This window comes from Chanodichthys erythropterus, chromosome 3, assembly GCF_024489055.1.
Source record: "Chanodichthys erythropterus isolate Z2021 chromosome 3, ASM2448905v1, whole genome shotgun sequence".
NCBI classification, from domain to species: domain Eukaryota; kingdom Metazoa; phylum Chordata; class Actinopteri; order Cypriniformes; family Xenocyprididae; genus Chanodichthys; species Chanodichthys erythropterus.
The window spans coordinates 39,386,289-39,398,063 of NC_090223.1; the positions used below are offsets into that span (position 1 = coordinate 39,386,289).

Sequence of the window (11,775 nt, forward strand, 5' to 3'; positions counted from 1 at the left end):
TTAAATACATGGCTGTCCATTTAAAATGAAGATACAATTTTATTTGCCTTTTGGGGAAAAAAACAAAACAAAACATTTTAAGATTTCTATAAAGACACTTGTATACTGATGTGGTATGAATTAAAAAAAAAAACATACAGACAGCACAACTCATATAACCTTACATCAGTATAGACACACATGTAGCACAAGAAATATTCCATTTATGTATTTTTTCCTGACATGCTGTCAAGTAATATGACAGTTTGTTCTGTGTAGTATTTCTACATTACAGTATTATGAATTTTACAAAAAATATTACATGATTTATTTATTAGTTTACTTGTCCCCGGTTTCACAGGCAAGGCTTAAGTTAGTCCTAGACTGAAATGCATGTTTGAGCTGTTTTAACTGAAAGCAACTTGTACTGACATATCTTAAAATATGTCACTGCCATTGTTTTGTCTCAAGATGTACACCAGTAATGATTTTTTTCCTAGTGTACGTTTATAAAAGACACTTAAATATCTTAATTGAACTAAGGACTAATCCTGGTTTAGGCTAAGCCCTGTCTGTGACAGGGTCATAGTCATGTGCCTTTGAAACCACAGAGCCTCACCCCACATACAACAAATCCCAATTTAACCTCTGATTATTAGTATTACTTCCTAAAATCAAGTGAGACATTGAACATTGCGACAATCAGTATGTGCTTATACAACAATAATCAAACAATATGTTCAATAACTGAATGTGTTAAATCATAATCAGTAAATAAATGAATTGATGGTGGACAAAATCCATTCTTCATGTTATTAATCTAAAGGTTTTTCCTAGAGCTGACCTACATACTTGTACCTATAATAATAAAAAAATAAATAAAAAATTATATATATATATATATATATATATATATATATATATATATATATATATATATATATATATATATTATTATTATTGTTCTGTGTGGCCCTACTCTTCAGTATGAGCTGAATTAATTCTGACCTCCGATGACATCAGCAGTGAGCATTTGAAGCCATTTTAATCCAGTTGAAGGGATTTACCAGGAACACAATAATAAAAAAAAGCACTTACAACAGGAGAAACATCTATAGATTGCACACGATAAAATACAACATTTCTCATTTCACAGGATAAAGATACATTATATAAATGATATCCCATAAATAAAACATTGTCTTAACAGCCACGGCTCAGAGTCTCTACGAAATGGTAACACAGGACTGTGCATGAACTCCTTGCTCAGGTAGCAGAGGTCTGCCATGGCTCATTTGGGTCATGGCCGTATAGACCATCTTCTGCTTGATGACCGGCACCCAGACAAGTCCAGTGACCAGAAACATCAGCCCCACCGACAAGAATATAGGTCCTACTAAATAGGGCACATTGCCCACCTGGGTGAAGTACAACAAGGACAGTGCAGTGCCTGTGCCAAAGAGAAGACTCCCAATGAAGATGGCCAAGGCTGGCTTTTGAAAGTGACTCCATCCACATTTCACTCCTTTGTGGAAAGTCTTTCCAGGGTATGGACCAGCTTCATCAGTCTCGGTCCGGACAGAAGATATGTTGGAGTGCATTTTGATCTACAGAAATACAAGACCATCGATGTGACCTCAGCCTTAGAGCATGCAAAACACACATAAAATAACTAAATATTGCTTTCATACTAATTTGTAGTTTCAAAGTAGTTTCTGTAATCAAAATAAAATAAAAAAAATAAAATAAAAGTACACTTACTCCAAAAGCCCAAAGAACACCAGTGGTTATACAGAAGCTCTCGTTGCACTTCTGTCTGCCAGTTACTGTATTTATCCACAAAAATACAGTGGGGGAAAAGCCACTCCCTGTGGGTGCGTCAGTATGAACATCTGGACTACAGCATTACACTGCCCTATTTGGGTTTCAGAACAGTTGCGCCCAAATATATATATAAAACACACAAAAAATTGCATCCACTTCAGAGTTTATCAACTAAATGATAGTTCATAAACAAGCCCATGTTTTAAGACATGGGATTTAAACAAACACTGACAATATCATTGCTTGCACACACAGGGTATTAAGTGATATAGGATTTAGTATTGCATAGTGCTTAGGATTTCTGCTTTTGACTAAATTGCATTTTTGCAGAAAAAGATGGAAGCCAAATCATTAACAAAATAAAAGGTTAACATGGATCAAGAGAGGAAATTTCACCAAAACATCCTTATCCTGAATTAACAAGGCAGATATATGGGTCAAATATATTTCTATCACACATCTTTTTAAAGAATTTAGGCATATAGAACAAAACATCTTATGAAGGAAGAGAAAAAAAAAAATACAACGATTCAATTTTTTCCCCAATTTTATATTTTATTGTCATAGAAGATGCTTTAATAACGTGAACACGTTCGTGCACTTTGCAAGAACGTTGTGAACAGAAACCAAAATGGGAATAAGCAATGGGACACATGTACAACCAAGATATTAACATTTTGGTTTCAATTGGTTAATCATTCAAACTTTACTGCTCATAAATCATTTTATGTTAACAAGCAAATCTTGGTCCACATACGTTTTCTGTATATGCTGCCATTATATTTCTCTGATGGAAGCAAAAAGAAATTATATATAATAATAAAAAAAAAACTAAAAAAAAAAAAAAAACATTCGGAAGAGCTAGATCTCTTGCCATTTAATGTGTGCAGATTGATGAGGAACAGGTCATGGGGGAGAACCTAAAACAATGGCATCGCTGAGCTCTCAATATGAGAAAGCTGACACATGTGGACTTGATTTCATTTTCATTTGCTTAAAAACAGATTTCTTTAAGAGAAGTTTTTTTAAGCTGGTCTTCAGGAGGCGGAGGGGAGAAAGAACAGGAGGGCTATGAAGTGTGCTGCCGCTGAAGCAGCATCTACCTCCGCCTCGGTCAGTCGTTTCAGAACCCCCAATCTTTCTTTTTTCAGTCCTTCTCGGCAACAAGTTTCAACACTTTTCCAATGGCAATGGTTTTCCCTGAAAAACAAGGAAAGTACATATTCATGAAACTCAAATTCACAGAACAGATATGAAACTACAAATCCAAGTTGAAGTAACATTTGGCAAAAATGTCCACTCACCTTCATCTCGTAAGGTGAAGCGTCCCATCTGAGGGAAATCTTTGAAGGTCTCAAGGCAGATGGTCCCAGCTGTTCTCAGACGAGCAATGCACACCTGGTCCTGTTTGACGAAGCGGGGTCGTGTTTTGCTCTTGTCCCCCGTCTTTTTGTCTACCAGACAGATTAAGGCCTGTAAAGGGGCCAGAGGCACATTTAAACCACTCTGATACAGAACTAGCTGTAAATGAGGGCACTCACCCAAGCTAAAGTCAGCAGCTTACAAGCACAGATTTACAAAAGAATTTCCGCACAAATGTTAAATTAATCATATAAATCAAATCAATCAATGTTATTATACTGGGGAAAAAAAAAAAAAAAAAAAATTGGAGTAACATCTTCAACCATTACCGTAATTTGCACTTCTTCAATGCAGGTGTGGATATGAAGAACTGCGTTGTAACCTGGGCAGATGATTGACTTGTGTTCAATGATGACTATCTGAAAATGGCAGAGACAAAAGCACAATTAATATGTGGAATAACAAAGGAAAACACAGAAAATGGAGAAATCAGAACTAAGTTTGTTTTGAAGATGGATCATTCCTTTATTCACCGACCTGGGCATCAAAGGTGCGCCCAGTGTGGCAAAGATTCTCAGCATTGCAGAGGATGAAGCCCGGCAGGATCTCCTCCTCTTCAATGCCTTTGAGCCGCAACTTCAAGTTCTCTCCAGGTCCGGCATCATCGGTTTCGACATCATCGGAAAGCAAACTCAGCACCTCCACAGTGTGCTACAAACAGTTGAGGCAGGCATGGATATGTCATTCAGCCAATTCCTGCCATAAAACCTGACGTTTTAAAGTGTTATATTACCACAATCTTACCCTGTTGGGCATCATCACAAGTTGCTGAGCTTTACTGATTGCTCCCGACTCCAATTTCCCCAATATAACAGTGCCCATGTCCTGCAAAAACACACCATAAGCATCTTTCAAAACAAAAGCAATACAGGGCAAAATAATTCATAAATGAATAAAAAAAAAAAGCTGATATTTTGTTGTCAAAAACACCATTCAGAACAAGAACATGTTCCTGCACTTTACTTGCCTTGTATTTGTCTACAATGGGTAACCTGACTGGTCCATCACTTGATCTGTTGAAGTTTGGCAAACTGTCCAGATGTGGAATGAATGGTAACCCTCTGTCCAAAGTACACACACAAAAAAAAAAGAATTCACAAAAATAATTGAGACAACACTCATGCACTTGTTTTAACCAAGGACAATCAGGAGGTGTCAACAAAACTTCCAGGGAGGCCCAGATAAGTCTTTAAGACTTTAGTTAATAGAACTAAATGTAAATAGTAAGTAAAACTATAGTACAACATTAAATAAAGTAAAACATTACTTTTGAGTACCTCTGATTCTTCTGTAATAATAATGAATAAACTAAAAAAAAAGGTATCAGCTTAGACAGGATGGCGTTCAAATATTGCTTTGGACAAAAAGGTGCCTCTGGAGTCAAAAAGGTTAAGAACCACTGATTTTATGCATTTTATACTGTATTTAAAATGTTTAAATGATCTTGGTCAAAACTTTCAAACAAAAAATAATGATTAGCAATAGGGCCGGGCGATAAAATGATAACGATAATTATCACAATATAATTTTTTTGATAAAACAATAACAAAAGTTCAATAAATGTTCGATATAATGTTTGTGCAGCAAAAATGGAACGAAACAGCACTACTCATTTGAACTGCGCCACACGGACCATTTATTTGCTCAGCTCAAACAATATATTAGTGCAAATTACTACTAAAAGTTACTAGAGCAGATGCATTTACTCGCTGATCGGTCTCAATCACACAACCACTAAACAGTACTGTGATACAGGGAGTAGTACTCGATTTCAGCAAAGAACTCAAATGTCTCTGAAAAGCTTTGGAATCGTAAAAAATGTCCGGTTCAGCCTAACAATTCAGGTTTCGATTCCATTAAAATTATTAAACCACCAATAATAAAAACTAAAAAAACTGTGATTATTGTACTTGTACAACGAGTTTAACAGACTGCTAATCTCAGATTTGGTAACCCAAGGTTCATTAGTTAACAGTTAACTACATTAGTTTGCATGAAGTAATAATGAACTGCTTTTCTACAGCATTTATTAATCTTTGTTAATGCGAATTTCAACATTTACTAATACATTATTAAAATCAAGAGTTGTATTTATTAACATTAGCAAATGCACTGAGTAACAAACAAACTATGAACAGCTGGATTTTTAACTAATGTTAACCAAAAAAACACTACCAGTTCAGGATAAGAACCAGTTATCGGTTCCCAACCCTTGTCTGTGGTTTAAACTTGTATAAACCAGAAGGAACAGCACTGACATTCTCAGCAGCACTGACAAACAACAGAAACACTGTGCCATGAACGATCCAGTTAGGCTCTTCAATCTACAAATCACCATCATTTAACATGTATTTACTGTAGTAAAACCATGGTATTGTGGCAGAAATGTGGGATATCATATTTTATTATATTAATTTAGACTTAAAGGAGTAATTGACTAATTACAATATTTTTTGTTATTAAGCTACAGCATTTGTGCATTTGTATTTATACAAAATTTATTTAGGATACTGTTTTTCATACAAATACCATTGAAACCATATAGTTACATTTTACTATGGTAGTGAGGTGCTATATGCGTGGTTTTACCTGTGGTTGTCATGATCTAAATCTATGATACTACAGATGATGACCAATGGTTAATTTTAATAAAAGAGTCCTAATTCAAAAAGTCAGAATATTTCAATTTTACCCTATGAGGTTGTTACAATTTTTATAGATTTGACTGTTTTTGTTAATGAACATAAAATCACTCCAACTCAAGCTACTGCTACTATCAAATCAAGCCACTGTCAAATGTGCATTTCTAAGTGACAAAACATGTAATATTAATATTACAGCTGCACTGCAAACTGAAATGTGCCACCAAAATGTTTTGAATGCTCTACCTTAGATTAGTGAAATGTTCAACTGTTTGGCAAGGGTTTGTAATGTTCTGACAAAGAGTAGTTTAAAACCACAATTAACAGTCTGGTTTCTACAACTGGAGCAAAAATCTGCCTTTCAACTTGAATGAAATAAAGATTTGACATTTATTGTGATACTTATCAATATCAACTGGCACAGAAAAAAAATTATCTTGATAATTTTTTTGAACATATTGATCATCCCTGAATAGCAAGCTCAGCACACTCACGTATACCAAGGGCAATACTCCGCCGGTTCCTTTAGGTTGGCCCCAGTAAGTCCCGAACATGGCATAAAATGAATATCTTTCCTGGGGTTGAATCCCACTTTCTTCAAAAACGGAAGCAGCTTCTCCTTACATTCTTCGTACCTACATGCAAACAGAGAATAAATTTAATGAACACACAATCGATAGCATTTTTTCTTAAAAAGAAAAAAGAAAGAAAAAGTAGTAATATACAAAAACAAAAGCCTCTGAATATAAATGTCCATTCACTGACCTCTCCAGACTCCAGTTGACTGTTGGATCATCCATTTTGTTTACAAGTACAATCAAATGCTTTACTCCAGCAGTTTTGGCCAACATGGCATGCTCTCGCGTCTGGCCTCCTTTCTCAAAGCCTGTTTCAAACTCTCCTTTCCTTGCAGAGATTACCTTGAGAGAGAAATAATGACAATTACTACAGGGACTGAAGTGAATGGAAAAACAAACAGACAGCAGTTTCTGTTCTCTGAGTGACAGTCAACGCCTTTTGAGTCTGACATCTGTATTCAAACAGCGCCCTCTACTGTAACCACATCCGATCTGTTTACAGCTCAGCAGTGGAGAGGGTTTTTCCATGTGGATTTTCTTAAGTGCAGGTAGCATGAGTGGATATTTCTCATGGCAGCCCTTCAGTGCCTATTCAACATTATGACTCACCAGCACTGCCAAATCGGCCTGTGAAGCTCCACCAATCATGTTGGGCACAAAGCTTTTGTGGCCTGGTGCATCCAGAATGGTAAAGTGCTTTTTCTCTGTCTCGAAGTAAGCACGTCCGACTTCCACAGTCTTTCCTTTGTCTCTTTCCTCCTGGTTTGTGTCAAGGGCCCAGGAGAGGTACCTGAGAAAAAACATTTACTTTGTAAATCAGTCTACCTCTAGGCACAAAAAGTACTGAAGTCTTACAAGTTTCACCTATGTTTGGAGGGAATCTTTTTTGACTACCCACCAGATGTTCTAGTAAATTAACTCAACTAAGCTAATTACCAAGTTTCCCTGTTCTTCTCCTTGGCTTCTTTTTCATACTTCTCCAGAGTTCGTTTGTCCACCATTCCCGTTAAATACCTGTGGATGATAAGCAAGGCAAGCAGGCAAGGCTATCAGAAACAGGGGATGGAAAACCCAACAATATCTGCTAAAACAGTGTCAAAATTATCAACTCACATGATTTGTCCTCCAATAGTTGACTTGCCAGCATCTGGAGGAACACGAGATAAGAAAAAGATAGGGTGAGGCCAATTCTAAAAATGTTCCCCATGATGCTCCTGAGATGCATGAACTGAGTTGCCTTGATGGTAACTGATTAATAATAAAGTGGTTCTATAACAAATCCAACCAATTTAAAGCCAAGTGCAAAAACTATTTCAGCAAATAAGACGAATGAACCTTTGAAGTTACTGGAACTACTCACTTTAAGAAGCTGAAATGCTAGCTAAAGACAAAATGCAACAAACTGTAAAGAAATGGTATGAAGTTACTGTGCAATCATGTTTGTTTGTTGTATAATTTAACACCAATTTAGAATTTACCATTGCTATATTCATAACGAGAAACAAAAAAACATATATACATACATATATATAAAATAAAAACAATTTATTTTTTTGAAGTTAATCATCGATGAAAAAAATTCAAACTAAATCTGCTCTTGCTTCATTAAAAATCTTTTCACAAGAATCAACTGAAAAGTATTAAGTCCTAGAGGAGTTAAAACCTTCACAGTACATCACAGACATTGGACTCTATCATATAAATCAAATAGGCAAAAAAAACCAAAAAACTAACCGACATGGCCAATAAAGACCACATTAACATGTTCCTTCTTGGGGGCATTTGGCTGTGTGGGGGCTACTTTAGGTGTTGGCACTTCTTCTTCCTCCATTCCTTCCTCTTGAGGGGAGTCTTCTTCAGCCTGACCCCCGTCTCCTTCAGGGCCTCCTGGCTCTGCCTCCGCCTCACTGGGCTCACTCCCTTTCTGCTCCCAGGTGTCATCTGTTGCCATCTCTGCATCACCGTTCTCCAAGGGCGGAGCTGATGTCAAAACCAACATCATCATTTACACCGTTTACCCTCTTACTGCTGGTCATATGTCAACAACTTCAGTCATTTCCTTTTTGACTAATACAGTGTATGATGTCAACATAACTGTGCCTAAACTTTATTTTGAACAACAACACAGCAAACTGAAAAAAAAACTTTCTGATTTTCACACGTCTGTTGCAATGCATTAAAAAAAAAAAAAAAAAAGGCAGACGGGATAAAAGAAACTGCAGATTCACTAAGGGTGCTCCGATCAGGATTTTAGGGGCCAATCACCAATCACTGGAAGCACCACTACCAGTGACATTTATTCAGTTAGCTTGTTGGTTTAACAAGCAAACCAATCCATACAGATTATCAGATCAAATCAGTAATTTGAAAACTTTGAGACAATTTCACAAACAGCGAGAGTGATTCAGTCGTACCGCATCTTCTCTCTCTCCACATCTTTTGTGTAAGTGAGCTGCACGCCGTGAAACAAGACTTTCGCTTGTGTTTTGGGTACATAGTTGTCACTTGCCCAGTCGGGTCAGTGCTGCATGGTTACTAGTTTATCATATGCAGGACAGTGTTTTGTGCACTCATACCCAGAGAGCATGCACAAAGTTGCCAATCAAAAAGTGGGGGAGTACAAAACTTTTTGCACTTAAACGTTCATAAACGCACAAAATTATTTCAAATACCCATCTTGGCGAGTACTCGCATAAACAGTCGTGATAAATAAGGCTGCTGTCAATTTAGTACAAAATGCACGGATCCAATATACTGTTACATATGTGACTTTACTTCCCAACTGTTTGTTCACTTAAGACATAAACAACGGTGTTTAAGCGAATATTCAAACCGTTCATTTTCACATGTGTGTGTGTGTATTTGACCATTTAGACGCAAAATCGAAGCCCGTGTTACACTCGTACAGAAAGCAGCTTGGGGAACAGCATCTCTTAGCTTAAAGTTTTTTTTAACTCTTTTCATTAAAGTACATCCTGCAGATTAGCAACAGCAGAATGCATTTTACGACAATCACTGCTGATTTGGACGTTAAGTTTGGGCATTTAACGAGAAACTAAAGGGCACCACTACGAAGGAAAGAAATGCACTAAAAATCACACCGCCCTAGTTTCTTGCAGTCATTGCAATGAGTTTCAAATATATTGTCTTTTTCAGACACCTGGTTGAACTGCCAGACAAGACCAGTGAATGTAGTGAAGCATTTTTAGCTGCACATAGAAAAGTTGTCTCGCAAGTTTTGCGTCATCTCCTCGACCTTTATAGAGACCATTTAAAACAATTATTTATACTTTTCCCAAACAGCCATTCAATTTTTTTTAAATTGCTATGGGGTTTATCAAAAAATACTAGACAACTTGTTGGAAACTGGAATATGAACAAGCTCAAGTTACTAGATGCAGAGTCATGTGTATGATTATCATCATCATTATGAGGATGTGAAGAAAAATGTGGCGGTTTATCTCAGCATTTACTTACACTCAGGCTCTGACACTTCCACATTGGCATCTGTTTCAGGACCTGCAGGAAAATAAAATGTTTATTTTTACAGCTGTAATTATACAGGACAGTGTAGTTACTAAGAATAATTATCTTAAAAGGGAAATTGCATGTCAACATTCAACACAATCACAGACAACAAACTGCACGATGTAATAATAGTGCGTGAATGGCATATATCTTCCACTTGTGGTAAGACAGAAAAAAAGTTATAGGATCCTAATCCTTCAAAAAAAAAAAATAAAATAACTCCCATATTTTTGTCCAAATTAGTTCAAGATCATGTACATCTGTAGCCTCGGTTCCACTGTGAAATGCAATATTTTTCAAATCTCTCTAAAATCTCAATAGAAAACTATTACAAACAGTCTCTCTTCAGGGCTTTTTAAATGCAAATAAGCTTGGAAAGGTTAAATAAGCAGATCAGATCATATCACTGCGTTTACCTCCATTACACGCTACACTGATCTTTCTAAGAAGACCTCCAGTGTGTACCTTATAAACACAATGTATTCAAATACAACCTGTAACACAAAGGCTTCAGGTAAGTTCTTGGCTGTAGTGGCAACATTCAGCTGCTTTGACATCAGCCATCTTCTGGAAGGTAATGCTTTGTAGATCAGCATTTCATCTAAAAGTAGGTGGTGAAACATTTCTCGTGTCATGATCCGAGTGGATTAGGGCAACAATTGACTTTCATTGTTTCACCACAACAGCACAATGCTTAAGGGAACATGCTTGCAGTAAGACTGGGGGGGCGCAAACCCCACCCTTAACCAAAACTCCGTCAAAAGTGGCCCCCAACCAATCAAGCAAGCAAAGAAGCTGGTTGATTATGAAGCGCCAGGCCTCTGAACATCAGTAATGATGATTTTGCAACGCTAACAAACGAGAGCACCTTTTGTCCATGTGTATCAATAAAAAGGCATTAACATGACTACAGCTTCGGCTAACGGCCTAGTTATCCAAATAACTAAAGAAACACACTTTTAACTCTTTATTTAGAGGCAGAAATATACTGTTATAAAGCTAAAATTGCTTCACAAGCACCTACACCCAAAGTCTCCACCCAAATTATTCACTTTCTAGCCCGAACAGACGGTACAGTGTTACTATCGTGTTAACGAACACTTCTTATTCACGTCGAGCAAGTTTTTCCGATTGTTAACTTCCATATTACACGTTGGCCACGTTTCCGCTTCGAGCGGTTGACGGTAACTCTGCTGTAGCCTCGATGCTAAGCTCATGCGAACAAGCGTGTGTGAGGCTAACAGCTAACGCGGCTAACAGACGTTAAATAACCGGGAACTCACCCGCTGACTCCACAGTTTCCGAGGAGCCCTTCGGCCGGAAGGATGGGATGAATTCTGCGGCGTGCACGTTGGGGACGAACGGCTTGGCGTCCACGTTTAGGGTGGTAGAAAGAGCCTTGGAAAGTTGCACGTCGACCTGGGCCTCGCCATCGTCCTCCTGATCCCAGGAATCAGGGGCAGTGTCTATCGGGTCCATTGCCACACAGCTGTTCCACACACACCGCGCTTTAAAGCCACTGACTCGATCACTTTCGTGTCCGGCCTTAGCCGCTGTTAAGGTCACCCCGTGCGTCGTTAAAACTTTCTGTTAGTGGCGTGTGGCCTTCCCCCTGTTTGGTTGAAATCAAACAGCCGGTGTCCCTCAGCGAGAGGCGAGAGAAAGGGAGGTTTGACTAAGCACTCGGAATGAGTCCTCGTGTGCGCTGACGACTCGCCTGACCTCGCGGAGCAATAGCGAGCGGAATTCTGGGAAATGTAGTGGTTTGTCTTCTGACAGAACGCGGTAGGCGTCCGAGCAGT

The 11,775-nt window shown here is 37.9% G+C and overlaps 1 protein-coding gene across 1 annotated transcript; it reads right to left on the reverse strand.

Annotated features, from left to right (window-relative positions):
• Nucleotides 1-2,321: 2,321 nt before the first annotated feature.
• On the reverse strand, nt 2,322-11,677 carry gspt1l (G1 to S phase transition 1, like). Its single transcript, XM_067382191.1, has 14 exons — nt 11,257-11,677; nt 9,923-9,964; nt 8,180-8,425; nt 7,559-7,592; nt 7,382-7,459; nt 7,055-7,235; nt 6,633-6,787; nt 6,362-6,502; nt 4,193-4,286; nt 3,970-4,050; nt 3,703-3,876; nt 3,495-3,584; nt 3,108-3,276; nt 2,322-3,003 (listed from the first exon to the last, which is right to left on the reverse strand). The coding sequence occupies exons 1-14, from the start codon at nt 11,450-11,452 to the stop codon at nt 2,951-2,953; spliced, it is 1,734 nt and encodes a 577-aa protein (XP_067238292.1). The 5' UTR covers nt 11,453-11,677; the 3' UTR covers nt 2,322-2,950.
• Nucleotides 11,678-11,775: the final 98 nt, after the last annotated feature.

Coding starts and splice junctions, on each gene's coding strand:
- gspt1l (XM_067382191.1), bottom strand. CDS start 11,452: ATGGACCCGATAGACACTGCCCCTGATTCCTGGGATCAGGAGGACGAT. Junction 6,503..6,632: donor GTCAACTGGAGTCTGGAGAG/GTCAGTGAATGG, acceptor GTTTGCATGTAG/GTACGAAGAATGTAAGGAGA. Junction 3,877..3,969: donor TTGTGATGATGCCCAACAGG/GTAAGATTGTGG, acceptor AACTGTTTGTAG/CACACTGTGGAGGTGCTGAG.